We start from the raw sequence: 22,964 nt of genomic DNA, 5'->3' as shown, positions 1-22,964 counted from the left end.
GTGGGATTTTTCTTTTTTCCATATTTTGTCCACTGTGGTAAAGAGACAGTATTATTTATTAAAAGATCTGTCTGAACAGCCCTGAGCCGCCTCATCCCCTGTTATCTTCACCGGGCATTCAAAATAATTCACAATCTCACAAAACAGGCCTCAAGAGATGACTTGAAAAATTGAACTTTATACTAAAAGTCAGTCATTGTTATTTCCTTTAAGCCGTTTTATCTCATTTTTGACAAAAATTATGAACTACTTTGTGTACTTCTCAATTAAAAGTCTAACCAATAATACATTTAAAGCTTTACTGAAAATGGCCAAGAGAACACAAGTGTAGCAAATGCAAAGCATCAAACTTCTGCCAGCTGCTGGTATCACTCACAGTGCTGTGCATTACCTAAGAAATATTTAAAAGAAATCACATACACAAACAAACTTATTAAACTACATTATTTCACCTCATTTGTTGCTATTTCTGGCCTCTGCATTAAGCACACATGACTTGAAAATCATATACCTTTGAGACTATTACACATAATAGACAAATTAAACCAAACAATATTGTGTATAAATTAGCTTGATCATTGGTTTGCTTTACAAATACTTTCCTGTTAAAACAGGAGGGATTAATGCTTTGCAAAGCAACAGAGTTTAATCTGATCCATTAAAAAAAAAGTGCACTAATTCGCTAATGGAGAAAACCATTGAACGTTCTGATAGCAACAATTCAGAGACAACTAAAAAGGGAGAGAAAAGCTTGTTGAAATAACCCTTTTCAAGCGCAAAAATTTCACCCCATACAAAGATGCAGCAATAATGGTGTTATTTACCTGCAGTTCTGTGAGGTCTCAGAAGTATGTTTTAAGCTAACAAACTGAGTTAGGAGTACTTTATAAAACCACTAGCTACCATTAAATAGCAATGACAGATTTATCCCTTAGCACTACAGTGACCTCCTGGCCAAAAGCTAATTTCTCATTCCTCCAGCCTTTTGTATTCAAAGTTATTAGTCAGTCACAAAAGGAGCTGATTTTTGAAGCAAGAAAATTGCATCAACATTTTGAGAAATGTCAGTGTTTTCATCTGTGCCTACTTCATAAGAAGTTGTGGACACTTAGCTTATTATTTGATGCAGCTCTGGAGAGTAACTTTTTTTTTTTTATGTGTCTTAAAGAACCAGTAGGAGATAAACAGTAAAACTGTAAAAAATACTAATAAGCTTTAAGTGTGAAAAATTAGTTTTACTTGGTGAAACAAACTGGGAAGCTGATTTTGTCCTTTAAGAAATGAGGGAAAAAACCCCCTGTAAGAAACAGATGAAAAACTGATCCCTGATCATCTGATTTTACTCAGATGAATAATAGGTACTCACAGAAGTAGCTTCCTGTGTGAGGCTTACTGGATTAGGCCCCAGTTTGTGAAAATGTTGTTTCTGGACTCAGATCTGCTATTCTATGTTTCAGGTTGGAATGAAGTTTTCAGAGTGAAGCTCTTAAGTCCTAAAGATAGAGGTCAGAAAGGAAACAACACAAGTGTGTGAAATACGCTTGTTGCTGCTACAAGATCAACTCTGCCTGGTAATTTTTCTCTGATTACCAAAGAAAGGAAATATGATGTCTGATGTCACTTTCTTCAAACATAAACACATCTCAGCAAGACTGCCAGTCTTTTTCTCCCCAAGAATAACTGAAAAAAACAAAAATATGAGAAGCAGACATTCCTTTGTAAGGACAAAGTTAATAAAACATTTTATTTGGGAAGTAGACTTGATACAACTGGAGTTTGAAGGTGAACTTAGCTCTGTTCTAATATTTTAAATTTGACACTTGTCAAAAGATGTTAAAATTGTTTTGTGGTCTAACAAGTCACTCAGCAAGAATAATTTTTAAGCAGCTTTTCTTTTTGTTTCAGTTAAAATTAAAATCCATGCTGTGTAATCCTTGGAGTCAATCTGTAATTAAGGGGATTTGAAGAGAGACCACGCACTGCATTAATGATAAAATTTAATATCTGTTTTAATACTCTAACATGAGAAAAAAACTCCAAGCAACACACAAAAAAGCACTCATCTCCCTATTTTGTGTGAATGCAGCATATATACACCATTACTATGTCTAGTAGCAATGCTGTATTTGATGTCAGCCTTTTGTTTACAGACCAAATGTTTCAGGATTTAGCATCTACAGAGCTTAAAACTGCATCTGCTTGAAAGCTGGCACCCAGATTTAATAGGCTAGATAAACAGATTTTATTTTATCTAGGTCGGAAAACTAGTGTTTTTGTTGTTACTGTAATATAGCAACTCCAAACGGAAGGAGCTACCAACAGCATTTCCAAGGTTTCAGTCACTCTCCTCCCAATCACTCAGCCACTCTGTCCTCCAACATCTACAATTACAGCTAACTGTAAGAAACAGGAGCAGATAACCAGCTAAAACCAATCAATTTTATGTGAAATTCTTAAATGGTTAAAATTCTAATACAATACCAAAAAAATGGTAATGTTTGGTACACTCCTCTATGTTATATGCAATGAAAAAGTTTGAAATCTGCATCTCTTCAAAATGCAGCTAGTTGACACCAAGTAGTGTATTCAAATAATTTACTCAGAGTAAGCAATTGATGAACAGTGGGACAAATAGAGTTCTGTTTTTAAACTAGAAAACAGTGCTAAATAGTTTCATCTTTTCAGATGATGGGATAATGGATTGCAGTCCCAAAGAACTCATTAAAAAGCATGGTTAAGGTAGAGGTGATCTTAATAAGATTTTAGGGGAAAAGGTTTTGAAGGGATATGTTTTTCACTGAGAAAGGATAATAGATTCTTTTTATGTTTACATCAAAGATTTTTTTCTTGTTAAAATGTCTCCTAGTTTGAGTTCTTCTGAAAGAACTAGCAAAGTATCAATGTATTCTTACCAGATCTTGTTGTATCATGTAAGATAGTTTATGAAAACAAATTTTAACATAATTTCCTCTGATCTCTGAATATTTCTTAACAGTCTAAAGGTGTGTATAATAGCCTAAGGCTTCACAGATCTGGGACCTACTGTCACAAGATGTAAGATCAAAACAAGAAAGGGTTCATTTTTTCTCAAAATTTAGATGCTATAGCAATAACTCACTGACAGCAGGACTACTCTCCAGCAGTCACTGCCACATATGGGTATGTGCACAGAATCTTGCCTAATCTGCAAGATCAGCCTCAGTTTTTGAAAACGTGGTCCAAATGATGTTTCTAATGTGAAAAAAAATAGCTTAAATGATATTGATTTTTTAAAAACAAAACAATTTTCAAAATGTGTGGTCAAAGTATTTGTAAAGAATGAACTCTACGTGCTAGTCACACCATCACCACCATCTTGATAACTGCTCCAGCATAGCAGGTATTTCTTTAATAAACAAGCTAGCATTGAAATAATCATCTTGATTGCGATCCACAAGGAAACGGGGAATTTATGAAACTGTATGGAATCTAAATACATCTAGTAAAACTGTGAAAGATGACATCTATTTTTCAGTGGAGAATCAATTCTGAAGGTGGAAAATCCAGTATCAATCAACACAGCTCAGAAAAAGAAGCCCCTGAAGGTTTCTTTATATATTGAATCTAACTACAAAATGACATTTTGGTCTTTGATTTTATTTTAAATTGCAAATTTGGCTGCTTAGCAGCTTAATACAGTCACCAATATACGTTAATACCATGTCCAAGCCATGTGATTTACACTTATTTACTATTATACAATCACATTTGTTACTTCAGTTTCCTACCCAAAGTTTAAAGACAGCTTTTTTCTCATGTCACCTTTCTATTGCTTTTTCTTTGTAAGATATATTTACCTTACCACTAAGAGAGGCTTAATTTTGGAAGTAACAACAGAGATGACTGGATTTTGGGGGCATAAAAAATTTGAAGTTTTAATTGCAAATGCCTTTTGCTGGAGAAATCAGAGGTTCTTTGAGTACTTTCAGGTAAAATTCCTTTTTTCTGCAAGTGTAATGAGCAATCTTGGTTCAGCTACATGACAGAGTTGTTCATGCAGTGTTTCTAAATACGAAGATAAACCCGATATACGTTGAGTTGAAATCCTAACACATTGATACACTTCTGCTGATGTGAAGCTTGCTTTATACCTTTCAAGACTTCAAATAATAAAAAACATAAATCATATGTCCAATTCTATCTGTGCCTGTGTTAATCAGTTAAAGTAATATTAATATACTTTCTGAATAGGTGGTACACTAGAGTGCCTGCACAGCCTTTTTTAAAAAGCTGACTCCTAGAGAAAAGCCAAAGTCCAGCTGTCCGTCCATAATCTCATGAGAAAACAGGTGAGGAAGATTTTACTTCATAAAGGCAGCTTTCATAGAAGAAAAAAAAAGCTAAAAATAAATCCTCATCTATTCTTTACTTTAACTCTTCAAGCATTCTCTTAATGACCTGCATACAGCCAAGGAAGAAATGCATACCTACTGCACTCAAGGAGTCCCTCTCTTCCCCTTTGCCACCTGAATGTGGGAACAGCAAAGTCTTTTTTTCCATTACACCTCTGTATGGCCACACACATGGAAGTAAAATCAAAATTTTGCTCTGATTTACAGGGAGAAGGGATTTTCAAAAGCCTCTCAGTGATCTCGTAGTACAAGTGCCCTAACATCAAAAATGTGCTGTGCATCAGACCAAATACATAGGTGAGAATTAAACAAGACAGGTAAAATGACTCCTGACTCCTCTGATTAAATGATGGCTAAGCACCAAGCTGCACTTTTCAGACATGAACTCTTTTGATTTCAATTCATTCTAAAACCTAAAGTTGCTCACCTAGGAACAGAATAGGAGAGACTTGCAGATTGTAGCAAAAGGATAAAGAAAACGTAGCATCTTGAGGATGTTGAATCAAGGCCAGTCTGCAGCTTTGCAACCATACTAAGAGGTAATGTTTCAGTGTCTTCTTACCATCCCCCTTCTACTCTGAACCAAACTTGATATGATTACTTCTTAGGAAAGGGTCCTCCCATTCTGAACAGATATTTGGATAAACTTAAACATACAAAGGCCGAATATTCCTTTTTAGTAAATACCTAAAATTCTGAAACATTTATATAGATCCTTTATCCTATCTCTGGTTTCCTCTACCCAACATCTAAAGCAGATTCTATCAATTCTGAGAAGTGTTTCAAATAAAGAGGTCATGGATGAGTCTGAGCAAGACCTTTGCGATTTAATGACCCTGCAGCTTGCCTTTTGCACAAGAGCTTAGGTTACTACCTTTTATATGTTATATTGAAGGGCAAATAACTTGCATGTCATCGTGCATCCAGGCTCAAGATTTTGTTTACAGTTGTGGTTCAAACAAAAGAGGATCATCTTTCTGTGCAGTATAAAAAAATGAAGATTGTACAGTATAACACTGATAAAATTACTGAAAATTAAGATTTACCACACTTTCTTTCTGCATGCATGAATATCTCATATGGAGAAAGAAAGAAGATTTATAAAATAAAAAATAATACATAACGATGACATTCTTCCTCTTCATTCGTTAAATCCGGTATCTTGTCTCCAGCATAATACATTTAATGTAATTTAATATCTCCAAGAATGGAAAATACTTAATTTAGTTAAATATTTTGGTACTTTCTTTGTTTTATTATGCCACACTGCCAATAGATATTTTGAAAACTATGCCAGTGGAGATTAGGGATGATGTTAATAGAAAGTGATGCTAAGGGTGCCTTTAAACGTTGCAGAAAACAGTTACTATTTTATATACAAAATGGCTTCAGATTTAGAATGTCTCAATTAAGTTTGAAAATGTGTTTTATAGTATCAGAAAGTGGCAAGTGAAGGAGTGAGTCCTAGTTTTCTTACAGTAATTCCAATACATTAGGCTTCATGACTGCTTTACAATTAGATTAACATATGGCCTTCATTCCTGATCCACGTAATCCTGAAATGAAGGTCCATACTAGTGGGAAAGCAAAAGAATTTTTTTTATAGCTGCTTGAAGTGCAGCAACATGATACCTCCTCAGAAGTTACAAAGGCTCATAGGGGTACCACTACTGACATGCTATTGGGCAGAAGAAAGGAAAAATGAACTCAGGACTGGGGTGACAAACTATACCATTGGAGATGGCAACAAAGCTAATAATTAGAGTTTTTGTTTTTATAAGAACAACTCACCTTTCCATATAATCATAGAATCATCATAGAATCTTTAAGGTTGGGAAAGATGTTTAAGATTAAGTCCAACAATTAACCCAGCACTGCTAAGTCCACCAGCAAACCACGACTCTAAGCACCACATCTGCACATTTTTTGAACACATTTAAGCAGCTTTCCTAACATGACTGTAGTTCCTACAGTATATGTTGCTTACATATCAGATTCTCTGATTCTAATTTACAAGATACTGATGCATTTCAGTGTATTCTAGAATACACCAATTTTTTATCATTAGTTTAATGCATGGCTGCCACCTCTGTGAAAATAAGGATTGAAAGAGTAGTAGCAGACAGCTTTCTAGTTGGCCACAGGATGCCAGTGTAGTTTGTTTAATCTTCTACAACTTCATAACATTTATTTATTTCAGAATATATATTTCCAGAATACATATATCTAAGATCCGCCCCAGGCCCACAAACTGTTCCAGTTTTGAGGTCCTTTAACAGAGTTTAAGAAAAAACCCTAAAAATGCTACAGAACATTGAAACGTAACCATCCTTGAAACAGTAGGGCCAAGAGGCAGCATCACTTAGCAAGGAAGGAACTTCCTTAAAGTCAAACAGACAGATATCAAATCTATCAATCATACAAAATGGGATCTATTCTGTTAGAAGGAAAAACAGGTGTGTAAAGTGCAAAACTATTCTAAAATGTTAAGTAATATACACAATTACAGAACGGTTAAATGAAAAACAAGGTTCTTGATGACAGGAAGTTCATGGTCACAGAAACCTATTACCATGAAAGAGATGATTCTTTGCATACCAAAAGTGAGGAACTGGAGGCAGTCTAACAGACAGTGAATATGATAGTTCAGATTTAGAATCACCTGAAACCAAAATGTTACATTCCAAGAACCCGCTGCATTAATCAGAAATAATACTTCTACTAAGCAGAAGCAGTAACACTGATTGACCTCATGGGGCGACAATTTCCACCTCCAAAATGTAAACCAAAACATAAAAGACTCTGCCAAAAGGTTTGAATGTCCACAGTATATACAAACAATTGATGTTTAAGATAGTCAAGAGTAATCTGGTGCCAAGAGAGATTTGAAGGTTGTCAAATAAAAAGCAACAGACCCCCATGGAATTTTTAGTGGAACAGATGAAACTAACATCAAACACTAAGTGTGAATGAGTAATGAATTCCTTAATGCTTAGAACTGAATCAAAATTCAATAAATACATCTCCTTTGGTTAAGAGATGTTCAGCATCTGCTAACAGGAAAGAAGCAAGACTTATAATCCTCAGGCAAGGTGAACCAACTCTTTGAGCTAAGAACGTTGCTTGTTTGATCTATCAAGACACATGCAGTGCCATTCCCGTGCAGCTGTTTATGGCACTATGAAGCATGCTAAAAAGATACAGTGCTCTAGACAAGCATAATTAATCATACAGATACAACTCCTCTCAAGATCATTTTCAGGACAAATGTTGTTCAGTTTTATTCATATACTACTTTGCTTTGAAATAACTCGGAAAGACTTGAGGTCATGTAAGAAACACCACTGGTCTTCTTTCATTTGAACAGACCCAAGAAACCCTAAGTAGCTGCTGTGCAGAGCACACTGTACACAGAGAGCTAAAGTGCCAGACAATGCAGTCAGTGAAAGGACAGCCTTAAAGATACAGGAAGGTGGCATGGCCAGTGCAACCAAGAAAGCACAGATGAGACTTGGGAATGTCTATTTGTTTCCTTCAATTTGAGAACAACCCAAGACTTGGACACATTCAAAATTCTGGCCCACAGAGATGCCTCAGTGAACCAAGAGCAGCACAAATGTCCCTGCTGTCTATCCACACAGCCACTTAATGTCATCACAAGCTGATCACTGAAAATCATGCAAGTACTAATATTACCAAACATAATTTCTCTTCAATGCCCAGGTAGATATAAATCGGATTTATCGCATTCTGGAAGCCTGTGTTTCTGAAGGCACTCTGGGAAACTTCACTATCAGTCAAGGGTAAGTGTTTCATAACTTTTTCCCATGTTTTCCATCGGGGAAAACATTGTATTATTTGCTTATGGCACATTTAAGCAATCATTCTAATGTTCAACTCCCATTACAAATGAAGATATTTTTGGTCAATGAATACAAATGTCTATCAGTGCTAAAACATTAATTACCAGATGGGAGGAAACCATCACTAAGAATGTCATGGAACAACTTTCTGTCAAACTGTAGCATTATACAAGTTTTTTTCCTCTCCAGAAATGCAGATAACTGTGTGGCCTGTTGGAGTCTGTAGCAATAGCTTTTGAAGACACTGTAAGTTAAAGGAAAAGAATGTAGAAAATTATTATGCAAGTGAAACATGGACAGAATTATTTCTGCATTATTTCTGTGGCCTCATTTTAGTGTTTATTTATGGCACAGTGCTCACACTGATATCCTCTGGGATGTACGGTACTATTTAATAACACCAAGCCATAAAGTGACTAATCATGTTTCTAGTATGGATAAGAGCAAAACAGACTAGGGTCTAACCTCAGCAACACACTTTAAGACCTTGTGATTAAGTGTTTCTGGGTGCAGCACAAGTAAAGGCTCTATCCAATGCAATTAAGATTGCTACTGTATCTACCCTGTCTGATAAAGTGTCTAGGAAGCAGCAACCGAAGAAAAATATTTGTGCATTCTTATCCACATCCAGATTGTCAGCAGCATGCTCCAAGTTTTACCAGGTCTTTTATTTTCACTTCCACTATGTAACTAAAAGCAATTCAAGCATACAAACTTCAGCAAACTTCCACTCTAAAAATTAATAGCGATCTCATGTGCTTTATAACAAATTTTACTAACAGGGCAGCAAATTTTCTTCTCACATTGCCCAGGCATTTAAATGAGGGTACATACTGTGTTAGGATAGCTACTGGAGAGTGAAAGGAATTCATTATGCCTTTTTACAACCTGAACAGGACAATGATTTTAAAAGTTGAGTAAGAGAAGTGGAGACCTTCTTAGGAGAAAAAACTGAACTAGTGAAACAGCTCCTGCACAAAGTTAGAAGTTGCAGCTTACTTTGACAAATCCTGTATTACTTTATCCTCCAGTAAGTTATTGGAAGAATAGCATGAATCTTTCAGGATTAGCTGTAACAACATATTATTTGCTAGAGATAATCTCCAAGAATGTTGTTAACTATTCCCATTGCCCCTGAAATGCTCTTGTAGTTTCAGAAAAATAGATGCAGATCGTAAGTAAATGCAAGGGCACAGTTATCTATCTACTCACACTGAGACAGATCTCCAATCTACTTCTCCCCTTCTGTTTCCAATATGAAGCTGGTCTTCAAACATGCCTATAAAATCATTTGCAAATGTGACAGCAGTCCTTTTTGTAGACAGCAGCTCATGATATCCAAGATGAAAAGCATGACTGCTTTAGGTTTACCTCCACAGAGTGAGCTCTTGAGCTGAGCTTTCACACTGCATTTCTGTTAGATACAGAGGGAACAATGCATACTGGCCAGAATTCATAACAAAACATGAGAGAAATGGGTGGATTGCCCAACGTGAATATTGCTGAGGTGCTTCATCGATAAAAATCCAACCACTCTAAATAAAAAGCATCTTTTACCAAATAATAACACCATACCAACAAGTAGATCAACAGCAAATTTAAACTCTCTGCAGTGTCTAGTTACTTTGTACCTAGGAACTGAAGAAAGATGCAACACCCACTTCACCAGTGGACAACATAGCTATTCATCTGTTAGCTATAACATACTGGTAAGAAGCAGTTGTTTTCTATCAGTCACACAGCAATGCAGTAACTACACTGCAACAGTGACAATGGCCAAAGGTGGCAGAGTAATATTCTGGATGCGGCTGGGCCTTGACGTGTTCAAAACTTACATTCTAAGCATCTAATCAATCAACTTGATCTCTATTGCCTTATGTAAAATTAATATGAAAAGGTACAAATAATAACTATTACAATGTAAAAACTATATGTTGGGCTGGAATATGAATAGAAGAGATGTGATTGGAGTCTCTTGGTTTCCCAGCACTGATTCAGTCAAGCTTCCTTGGAATACGAGGCATCTCAAAAGCATGTGTCTCTGTTGGAAACAAATCAGAGGCTTTATAGACAAAAACCACCTCTAGACTCATTAAAATGAGGCTCTGAAACTTCAGCTCTGAAGGGCTAAATCTAAAAATGTTGTTAGAATTAGTTTTTGCAGATAAAGGCCACATTATCTTAAAGGACCTTTTTCATAGTTAATATTGTATGTCTCAATAGCATTAATACTCCATGCTTTTCAACAGTAGCAAACATTTTATACTTCATGTTAAAGCTTTTGAAAAAAATGTTGAGCTCTTATAACATCAGAATCTTTTGTGATCATGCCCTTCCTGGATCACAGTGACTAGTCAGCTGGATTTGTTTTTGTGGTTGGTGTTGTCAGATAGGTATGGAAAAATGGTTTCTACTCTAAGAATCTGGGAATTTCTGGGAATCAGAAGAGAACTTAATACAGTTTATGACATGCAACAGGGAATACTTAAATTAAGTCTTCTACAGTGGCTTTTTTACAGGCATCATCACCAGAACAACTACCAGACTGCTATGCATGGTGGATTTCCTGCCCTTGACCCAGTTCTTATATGTCAGCAGAAAGGAGGTGACATCAGCCACAGTTGCTTTATGACACTACTGTAGACAAACTTCTGACAGGTTCTTCAGGTGACTTTCTTGACTCTAAATTTATTATATTCCTAATAAAACTATGGAAGCATGTAGGATAAAAAAGAAACTGCAACTAAAAAGATAGGCAGAAATCACAAAAAAAGCCAATCATAACAAAATATTAACATCTTAACAGCTCTGAAGGAGATTAATAACGTTTACAAGTTCTAATGACATCATAATTGGATGGAGTAATCTCATTTAGTCAGTAAAGGGCACCTGATTTGTATAACAACATGAAATAGCCCTCCTGTCCATTTCAAGAGTTTGCCTTCAAAGTACAATTAGTATGTCTCTCTGGTCTTTAAACTAGATTAGTAGCTGTTTTAAGAAGAATATGCCACCTAATTAAAAATTACAAAACAGATCAGATTTGTGGAAAAAAAAAAGTCATCTCTATTTCATTCAAATCCTGTTAAACATTTTCTATACAATTTCATATAAAGTTATTTGTTTCACAAGACTTACTTCCTATGCTTCTTCAACTCAGTAAAGAGGATATGCACACTGGTAAAATCCCTATTTTTCTTTAGAAAAAATATATTACTTAAAACTCTGAATTTCAAAATTACACGTTACAAAGCTAACAACAATAAAATGATCAACGACAATATTTGAATACCAATGAAAAACCAGCAATTTTTCAACTTTTCTATGTTTAATTGAATCAGCTATTTCTATGTATTATGGGAATACATTTATCAGAATCAGTAGAGACCAAATGTTAATTATGAAGACCAAGCACAAATGAATAATCTTACATATAGACCCTGACACATTAGAACTGCAAAGCACTCTGCAGACATTATTTTATGAAAATGTACTAAGAGTGCAAATGTATAGGCCCTTAGGAAGCAATTATCCCTAAAAGATTTAGCTATAATTCAATGTGAAATATTATAAGAGATTTTTAAAAATGGTTTCACAAAGAAGAGGATTATTTTACTTTAACTATGGAAATAGGGGCCCACATGCTTCTGTGAATGACCTCTGTGCAGTTGTGGGCATTGCCTGGAGGGAAGATTTGAAATTGGCCTTTTCAGTCAATTAATACAATCCCCTGTGACCAGTAAGAATATAATAAAATTAGGAGTGCCAGTTTCACATGTGGGGCTGGACTGGGCCACATCACTGTAAGGAATGTTCTACGCAATAAATATTAAATATGGAAATTTTTAAATCACATACTACTAATATGTATGCAGAGTTATTTATGAAGAGCTATCTTCAGCACACAAAGATGTGCAGATGTTATATGGCACAGAAAGATGAAATGGCACATTAAAATGTGCACAGCATGCTTTACGTGTCATATGTTCTATTTGTCACATGATCCTCAGGTTGCGACATGGGATCTAGGAGTGTAAAACAAAAGTATGCAAAAGGAGTGCTACATCATCCCTGTTATTTCCAGAACCTGGATCTGGCCAGTTTACTGCCACTACACCTCTCTCACAGTCTCCCTGCTGCTTTGCCTCAGTCCTGACTACGGGCTGCTACTGCCTCAAAGAAGGGGACAGTAGCCCTGTGAGCTAATATATCTAAAAACAAATCTGAAAGTTTGCACCTTATCTTACCTATTAGACCCTACATCAGTGGGATGAAATAGGTTTCCTGTGGATTGGTCTTATGCTGTTTTACTTCCAAGCAACTCAATATTACGAGAGAATGCAGAATCATAGAATATTCTGAGTTGAAGGGACCCACAAGGATCACTGAGTCGAACTCTTAAGTGACAGACCCATACAGGGGATTGAACCCATGACCTTGGCCTTACTAGCATCAAGTTTTAACCAACTGAGCTAATCTCAGAGTCTTTAGATGGTCTTAAAAAGTAAAAAAGAAATAATAGCCATTGGGTTTGTTGTTAAGTGTACTTCAGAGTCCTACAGAGGTAATGATCTCATTTTTTATCACAAATTTATATGTCATCCCTTATCTAGCTGATCCTGATTACTATATTTTTATCCATTTAAGATTGCAAATATCCCTGCATCATATCTGATGTTTACACTTCTGTTACTCCCTGAAGAAAATCTAAAGCAGATCAAATTCCTCATCATTAGAATACGCCTTCTGCCAAACTGAATCAGACAATGTTAATTAAGTTCAAGATAATAGGGAAAATTAAAGATTTTTTTTTGAAAAAACTTTCTTGACAGAAACTGTCCTGGATAGACTCAGAAGAAATACCTGGACTCCTTCTGCTGAACAGGTTAATAACACATAGCACAGTTCCCAGTTTGCCAGTGGCGGTGGTTAAAATAAATGTAGTTCCCTGTATCATGGAGAAAATAGTAGTTGTGTTGATATTTACTCTGCATCACAGAGACAAATGGCCTGTCCTATTTCTCTGAAAACCGTCAGATATCCAGAGGGTGGTGGAGAGGGGACAGGACGGGGTGCTTGGGTCTGTACATGTGCTCTGCATGTAGCACTTAAAATAGCCACTGAGTGCATACAAGAGGCAGGAGGTAACAGCTAAGAACAAGAGGGTTTCACAGGGGAGTTGTGTTCCAGGACCCTGCAGTGTGTGACCTGTCAGGGGGCCCTGGTTGGATATTTCTTCCTCTGGGAGCTGTGTTGCTGATGGCAGCCATCTGCAGCCAGGTCCAGAGCACTGAAAAACGAATTCCTAAGGGAGTCACTGCAATGACTTTCATCCCTGCCAGATAGTCTATTTCCCAGGCTGTACTAGACTAAAAATGGGCGATAAGCTTTTCATTTACATGACTGCTTAGGTTAGGATGAAGGCTCATATGCTGTATATCAATATTTCACTGGGGCATTTTAAAGTTTTCAAGGTCAAGAACACAACTTGACCCAACAGCCTTCTAAAAAATACTATAATGGACCTGTCCTCACAGTAGGCAACAGTAAGATAAACTGAGATAAACTCTAAGGAGCTACAATATTAAAAAAGGTTCAACTTTACCAAAAATTGAAAAGCATTCCTTTTTTTATCTCCCCAGACTCTCATCCCTAAAAGACTATGACCAATTAACCTCTAACTTCGAAAAATAAAAAAATGCCTGTGACAGCCAGAAATGAAATTCTTTAAAGATTAGGTGCTAGAAGAGCAATATCGGGTTTAGAATGAAATCCTAGTAACACTCTGACCTATCAAGTCATTTCTTGCTCTGAAAATATAATTATTCTGTAAGCATTATGTCAGGTAATATTAAATGTAAAAAGTGTAGTTTAAATAAAACATTTTTTTTCTAACAGAAAGACTCTGTGTGTAATATTTTCAATGACACCCAAAAAACCCAAGTCAGCATGCAATTAATGAAAAACAACACTACATTTAATAAGTAGCATGCTTGGCAAGCTTTTTCAGTGATACCAGATTAAAAAAAATACTCTTATTGCAGTCAGAAGCAGCCCTAAATGTTTATGACCTCTATTTTGAGTAATCTGCTTTCTGTATTGCACATCTGATTTTATAATATTCACCATGGATTCTGATAGCAATTATAAACCCATGGAATATACAGCATTGCGTGGCACTCAACCTCGTCCATTTATTCATTATACTTTTTTTTTAACTGAGAAATGTCAAACTACACAAGAATTTACTTTATTCCTATACTTTGCTTCAGTCAAATTGTTGTATGAATAACGCTGTTTCCCAAATACAAGAAATAGGAAAAGGAGGTAGAGGAAAATCTGTCCATAATGAGATATCTTTGGATCTTAACTGTCTAAATCAAACAGTTCTAAAACGACAACACAGTATAAACAGAGTAACTTCAGTATTTATATTGTATCTCCCACTACCATAAAGATTTTTAAGAATATAGGGGTTGAAGAGGTGTGCACAACGCTTGCATATCTTACCTGGCATAGTCTCTTATTCTGGCTAAGCGGTGAGATTGCTGGGTATGTAGCTATCAATTCCACTGACATTACAATTTCCCTTTCTCAAAGCAGCAATAACCTGTCACTTTACACTGTCCTTTCTCTGACCCTCTCCCGCCTCTCTGCTCATTTTTATTCTTATTGACAAGACTTATTATTCCTCCTCCCAGTTCCAACTAGCTACCCTTTTGCAAATAGTAGTATCAACTATGTGGTCACTAGTAGTATCGGTCAACAATGTTATTAATATAGCACACACTGCCGGGAGCAGATCAAACAGCCATGCTTTAAAATATTAGTTTTGCAAAGGTACCACGAGGCAAACAGTTGCAGTTTCTTCACCTTATAAAACGCAATATTGCAAGGACAGATCTCAAGAATTTACTGTTAATTACCAGTCTAATAATTTGGATGACATGTTATTTTTTTTCTTGTTGCATTCAGATGCAAAATAAAATAAAACCATAACAGAAGGGTGCTGTATCTGTGTTTAAAGAAGGGGTTGTTGGCAAACACCATAGCTCACTTCTGCCGAAATGTACACAACAGATATATGCAGCCCAGAAAGCTGGCACCAGGGGCTTACAACCTTAATTTGCCTGCAAGAAGAAATGGAGATTTACCTTCAGAGCACGTTCTTGATTGTTTTCAGCAGTCAGATGTCTCGTGTTGTTTGCTGAAGTCTGGTTCTGCTCTTTCAGATGATGAAGCTCCTGCTCCAGCCGTTTGCACTGCAACGAGGAAAGAATCCCATTAAGTAGAGGAGTGTGGGCATATTTTTTTCAACAAGCCGAAAGAATTAACGTAAATCACCCCATCACCATTTCTGCAGAAGTGAAAGCATCTGATAAAAGCAAGTTACAATCCCAGACAGTACTAGAGCTATGTTTTTAAAATGTGAATCATTATTCAGTTTCTTCCTGGTCCAATAGTATGCTAAAAAAGCCAAGTATCAGATAAAGACATTTTGCAGAATGTTGTAAAAAGTCTTAGAAATGTTGAGTTGAATTTCTGCTCTTAGTTATGCCAATATATGGCTAGATTTTGGCTTTTATGTATTTAGTGGATATAAAGGTAAGAATGCATGCTTTTAGAAAACAAAGCAAATGAAGACCCTCCTTCCAAATCCAGGATCCAGTCTTTTATTGGAATATATACATGTAACTTTTATACTTGCATTTTTTACACTAAGGGGTTACTCTAATTCTGCAACACACGCCACATGCTGAAAGAAGTTTTAAGATTGTTTTCTTTAAATATTTAACTTAATTACAAAAAAAAGAAAAAATTAACACTTGCTAGTATATGCATATACATAACACTTGCTACTCTGTGCACGTATATATATACTTACTGCTGTCTCCTGAGCATCTGTTTTAAAGATCTGCAAGTTGTGAGCCAAATTATATTTCTGTTTCTTATGATAACCATAAAAGGTCTTGACCACTTATCTTGGTTTGAAAGAGTAGTTAGATGTTACTGGACAGTTAAATGCCTTATGAAAAAAACTGTTTTACAAAAAAAACCAAACCAAAACAGATGAAATACCAGGAAGATGTAGGAGAGCAACTGTGAGCAACCAGGGGAAAGCACAGTACCAGAAGGTGCATTTTACAACAGCATATTACAAGCAGATAGCTTGGATATCACCACCAAAACCCAAAGCTAATAGACTGTTGGAACAAAAGACAACTAATTGATAAAAATATTTTGATACATACTTTCGGAAAACACTAGTAAGAAAGGAATAAGAATTGGGATATAATGGCAATGCTGCTTCAAATGTCAGTCTCTTGTGCTATCTCAATGACTGTCGACAACACAGAACTGAACTTCCCATCATGTATGTACACACAACGCATATACAACCTGGACATAGGACAATGACACATGACTCATGTAAACTCTAAAAAAGAAAATCCGTGAAACAGAAAGCTGACAGACTGAGGTCCAAGTAAAATAACACAAAATAAGTCCTTAACAATGTATCACTCATCAGGCATCCATCATAGTATATAAAACAGAATAATCCATTCCTATATTTGAATAAATTTTAAATATTTGTAGAAGTCCAACAATACTATTAAAAATTCAATTCACATATCTGTTTTTGTATTTAATTACTTCTGTTAGAAATTTGAGCTTATTTCTATTAGCACTACCTATTTTAAAAGCAGTGAATTTCTCTGGCCTAGTGCATTCTCTCAGTGTGTGTTGTAAACATTCTTAATGTACAGTATTGGTTTGTTTGCAAGAAAAAGAGGAAAAGACACTTTCCCATAGATAGCGAAACACAGAAAAATGTTAAGATACATTTGATTATATACATTTTTACATATGTGAGATACCTAATGTCTATGTTATTTTACACCCACAACAAAATCAGAAATTACAGAACCCCAGCTGTAATTCTTCTTCCATATCCAGCATGAAAATTATGTGTTTACAAACACGAAGATGCTAATAAAACTACTGAAGAACTAAACCTGGGTTATGATTCTTTTTCTCTAGCACACATGATCTAAACACCATTAAAAAAATCAATCTACCAGTGTCATTATTACACTATATGTTACATCATCCAGGATCAGCAGACCACTTACTTTTTGCTTTATCAACAATCCTCTTCAAACAGTCTTTTGGAATGCCCAAATTTGACAACAGTAAATATTATTAAAAATACTAAAATCTCAATTCACCTTTACACTTGAATTTATAATCACACTATTCTCTTGATTCCAAAATATAGGTGAAAATATGCTTAGAGCGAAACCTAGCTACAGCATACAGAAAAAGATCTTGTGTACAGTGCTGATTGCACAACTAAAGGCATGGATGCAATCTTAATTCTGCTCTCCACTTCTCTCCTGTGAAGACAGGATAGTGAAATAACAGCAGCTGTGGGACTCTAGTATCTTGCAGAACACAGAGTATGTACAGTAAAGATGCAACACAAGTAACATAAAATGGAGGGGGCTCTTTATCAAGTCAATCTTGACATGACTACATTTACATCAAATTTGCTAACATTTTGTAATTCCTCTTTCATTTCCACTAAGAATGTTGATATCTGAAAAAAACTGTGCATATTCAATCAGCATACTGCATCATTGAAAGAAATGGTGATCTAATTTCATCATTGCACCTAAGTGTTTTAATGTGTTCAAACCGATGTATTTAAAGAAGATGTTCTGGTTTATTCTTGGCTGTCTAGGGAGTAAAATCTTCAATTATCCTGTTTGTGAAAGCATTGCAATAATACTCTCAAACAGCAACATTGTGTATGTCTTAGTAAAATTTTATACTTTACGACTTTGATACCTGACCTAGTTTTAAAACATTAAAATAGCATTCTAAAAGCAAGCACTCCTATTCATAAGAATAAGAACATATAAATTTTAGGTAATATTGCTGTAAGAAAATTTTTAAGACAGAAATTTAAAACAATGCAGCCCTTCTATTCATTTGAGCCAACATTTTTTGAATTCTGTGTCACTGGTTGTTAGCAAGGTCCAGTAAAAATAGATGTTCTTTAAAAGAACATGTGTTTTTATTGGTTCACTCCAGGGCTCTAAAATGCCAACAGCTGCAAGTAAGAAACTGGATTTCCTTCTAAAAACATATATAAAATACTTTTTGGAGCACAGTGAAGAAAAGACATCATCCAACTCAGTACTGGCAAAAAGAAAATGTTGGATGCATCCTTTAAGAAAGCTGAAAGCTAAAGGAAGTGTTTAATTTAAAATACTAAAATAAGAATGTCTAAATTCTGTATCTCAACATGTGAAAACTCACACTTGGGAAAACTTTGAACACAATTCTCTTAAAGTCAGAGAAAAATATCCTATAGCTATCTAAACACTAGATCTGAGTTTTAATGGTGCCCTTAAATTGAAGCTCCATGAGTTCAACAATTTACGAAACACAGGCTGTTAATTGAGAAACTGCTTCTCTACCTCCATACTTTGAGCACATCAAGGTAGATGAGAGCAGTGTAGACACATGTCAAAGAGAATATGCCTTGATCAGAACACTAAAGACTTTGCTGAGTAAAGGATACTAAAGTCTCGGAAATAGTAACGTATAATTTTAAAAGGTTTCACACAAACAACTCACTAAGAATTGGCTTTATTGCATGGTCTACTGTGTGCATTCAGAGTCGGTAGGCAGACAGGCAATACTGAAGACACAAAAGAAACCCCCTCTGAAGCATGACAAAAGTTTCCTCTCTTCCTTCGAATCCTCATATTTTTCTCTTCTCTTAGTATATTTCCCTCAAAAAGTCTCCTACCTTAGCTAGTCTGACTCAGGTGATAATGTACCTGACAGACAGTGAACCTCGTTAACCCTATCCAACAAGTGTTCCTTGAGCAACCATCACTGCCCAACTGTACAGTTGTCATTACATCATCATCCATTCTCCACAACTGGCACTCAGTCTTCTCTTTAACTGTATTTCCACCATGAAACTTTTCTAAATACATTCAGTCTTTTGAAACAAATACCTCTGTATCCAGCACAGGATACAGCACAAGCAGCTAGGGCACAAAATGAAAAGTAAAGCAGGTAACGTACGAAAGGCTAAGAAGAGATTCAGGCAGGAAAACGATGACAGACAGCAAGTCTATTCTTCCTCCCATTCTAAAATTTAAACTGTTAGGCTACTGGCAAGTCTTTTTTTAATGAACATCAGGTAACATGATTCAGCAGAACAAGGATGTTTGTGAGAGGCACCAGTTCAAGCTGCAGTGGGTGCTGACCCCTTTCAGTAACTTTCCAGGTGGGAGTATTGGAATGCCACAGGGAAAATCCAGATGAATTGCAAAAAGGAGCACCTGCTAAAGGGAACACTGATGAAGAGGTCAAGAAGTGCAGCAGGAGATATCCACTAATAAAGCCAATGAGGCTCACCCAGAAAGAGACTGTTAAAAGATAGCCCCAGTTCCAGTTACATAAAAGGAGTAAAGATGGTTAACAATGAATCAAGTATTCAGAAGATAGAAAAATCAATGCAGAAAACCACTTAATAGTGTTGGCCTTTACTAGAAAATGAGGTTGCATTAACATATCAACATAACTTTAGCACTTGTATAAATAAATCATCTTTAACATCGGTCAGCTTTCCAGCATTTTCTTCAACTTGTACCTATAACATGTTAACATGGTGTTATGGGGCCTGCCACATCTACACAGATTTTTGATCATATTTAACATGATTCTTCAGTGAGGTGTTCTGAAAGTGAAAGGTACAGACATTACACAAAGGTAAGAAAAATCTGCAACCCATTGAGAAATAATGTAGTAGGGACAAAGACGGAATACAGCAAAGCATTAAGATCAAGCAGAACAACTCCTACCCCCAACCATTTGGTCCCTGTGTAGTTTGTTTGTATGATGACAACATCTATCCTAGAGGCCTCATGAAGAAGCATGTTTAAGTCTGCACTACTTAGGCTGGTCCAACAGGCTTTGAAAGAGACATAAATGTTTTGCTACACCGGGGTCCTAGCTCTCATCTCACTGAACTAGATGGTCATGTCAGGAAATTTCTCATTTGGTATTTCAGCACAGATTTGACCCAGGGAACTATGTTACTCCCCTGGCTCAGGAAGCAACAGCTAAAGCTGAATATAACAGAAAACCATAACATTTCCTTACTACAAATGCAGTCCTGGTGGCTATTAATCCTGTTACATCTATATTTGCTTTTAATATCACTATATGGCATTTAATGTTTTCCATTGCCTTTCATTAAAAGGAATCCAAACTAACCTCTCCTGAACTTATGGCAATATGCTAGAGAAAAAAGAGTCAACACATTATGCCATTTATATACCAGGGGAAAAAAAGGAATTGATTTGTCTCTGTATTACAGGTATGAGGGTCAAAGTCTAATAAAATGAATGTAGTAAGAGGAGGTAAAATTCTGCACAAAGTTCTTTCCTGAATTCTGAATTATTGATTATTATCCAATTATTACATAAAAAAGATAGTGCTTCATGAGAATACATTTGTTATCTAGAGTCCTTATCAAAACCTGCAATGCTTACAACCTTAAGAATCAGCACTGTCATAAACACACAAGGCTCCACTGAGGAACTTGCTGAAAAAAGGGACAGTACGTGGGTGGATGCACTGCAATATGCTTGCCCTGTTCCTGTACTGTTCCTGAAGCCCAGGTATTGGCGTGTGTGAGGTCAGGGTGGCGATCTTTGGTCTGATCCAGTCAGTCTTATGTGGCCTCCGTAGTTTCAAAATAGATCTTATAGATTACCACAGCCTCCCACAAATAGCTTAATTCTGTAATTAAACTTAAGGTAATATTTTTATTCAATTCACAAAATAATCAACAGTGAGTGCTAAGTCACTTACTCTGGGTCAGCCAGTGCATAATGACTTCATTGCATATCATGTCTTCACTTCAACATTCTGTGGACTTTTATGGGTGAAGACCTTGCTGAACTGGGATCTTTACTGAAGTAGTGTGCAATAAAAATAACCTAGTTCCTACTGAATAACTTGGGAAAGGAGGAGTCCATCTGAGTGGCAGAATTATTTTCCAACATGCATTCTTCCTTTATGCATTTTAAGCAAAATACTCATCAGCAAAGTAAATGACACACCATATCTTGTTGGAAAACGTATCAATACCACTGAAAGATGAGTTTATGGATACTGAGATCTACTACTATACAGCATAATACTTTCAGAAGTGATAAAGTGTATCTAGATTTTGAAATCAGTTAACACATATTCACTACAATAAATAACTGAAGTATAAATAATTATCTAGACACAAAACATGACAAAGATGAAGAAACAAAGCTACTTTTTACATGTATTTTAAGTCATCATCTGTTGAAACAGATGATTACAATAAAAAACTGATTACAACAAAAAACCACGCGAAGCAAACAAAACCAATTCAACTGATTCTTCTCTCAGCCTATTATTTATTCACCTTTTTTACTTTGTTTATAATGACTTGTACTTCAGACTAGCTCCCAGTTCAAAGATGCCAAATGGAAAGCAAGTGTTCTCACTTTGACAGCCCCTCCTCTCCCCCCCCCCCAATATTTTTTTTTTTGAACAGTCTGCCCCTTGTCCCAAATTCATCACAATTTCTGGAGAGGTAAATGTCTTGCGCCACTTGGATGCTGTACACTCTTTCCTTTGCAGACAAAAAAATAATACCAAAGTCATCCAGTCAAAACACAAACCAACCTTTGGTGTCACTGTGAATTATGTACTTTGAACTGCAGATGTTTGGAAGCACTTATTTATATAAATAAAAGTTGTCCTTTTTCTTCTAAGTAATAATTTTAAAAGAATAAAGAAATAAATGAGTTTCTAATAATAATCACTAGCAACATTTTTCCATTAAATTATAATTTTGAATTAAGGCTTTCTAAACTCTGAAAGAAATGATTTCTCTTCAAAGTTTTGGCAAACCATCAACAAATGTGTTTAAATGATTATTTATACAATGCCCAGCAGCTTAAAACTACTGGGATTTCAAGAAAGAGAAGTGTTTTTGTAGCGCTTAGGCCTCAGAAACATATGCATCTTTAAAAATTTATATTCTATTAGTCAGAGAAACACTTAAATGTAAATACTTTTTTTTCAGCAGTGCAATGGTGTCCTGCTTCAAAAAGCTACAAAAGAAATACAAATGAAACAGTTTTGTTATCTTTTTCACTATAAGCCAGTTGCAACCTGTAGCACTAAGGCAGTAATATGGGTAGGCATGACTTATTTTCCTCCTACCATTCCTTTCCCTCTCTATTTCTGAACACTTCCAATGCAGCAAAACAAGCTTAGGTTAGAGGAACTGTAAGTGCACAGTAAGACATTCAGAAATTAGATACTAAGTTTAGCTGTTTATATGGTTCATATTAATGACCCTTAGATGTGCAGCTATTCCACAATGCCACCCAACTGCATTCTCTATATATTCTTATTTCCTTGCAGCGACGATATTTCAAAGACCAAGACAACCCTGATCTACTTCTCAGTGAGTTCAGCACACACAGACTTTCCTAATCAATGACACTCATTATAAAAAATGTGCAAGAAATAGAAAAAGAAAATGCGAAGTTCTCGAGCTATAGGTGATTCACGGGTCATTCAAGCAGGGTTCCTGTGCTGGCTGTGCCACTGGATGACTACAGCTCTGCTA

At 35.9% G+C, this 22,964-nt stretch overlaps 1 protein-coding gene across 1 annotated transcript in view; it reads right to left on the bottom strand.

The window, feature by feature from the left end:
• The window catches only part of MIPOL1 (mirror-image polydactyly 1), a 185,917-nt gene that overhangs the window by 81,171 nt on the left and 81,782 nt on the right, over positions 1 to 22,964 (bottom strand). The window contains 1 exon segment of the mRNA XM_032689903.1: positions 15,409 to 15,516. Coding sequence (XP_032545794.1) covers positions 15,409 to 15,516 — 108 coding nt within the window.

Source organism: Chiroxiphia lanceolata, chromosome 6 (genome assembly GCF_009829145.1).
Source record: "Chiroxiphia lanceolata isolate bChiLan1 chromosome 6, bChiLan1.pri, whole genome shotgun sequence".
Taxonomy (NCBI): domain Eukaryota; kingdom Metazoa; phylum Chordata; class Aves; order Passeriformes; family Pipridae; genus Chiroxiphia; species Chiroxiphia lanceolata.
The sequence above is the reverse complement of the archived record's forward strand: the minus strand, read 5'-3'. Positions and strand labels throughout refer to the sequence as shown.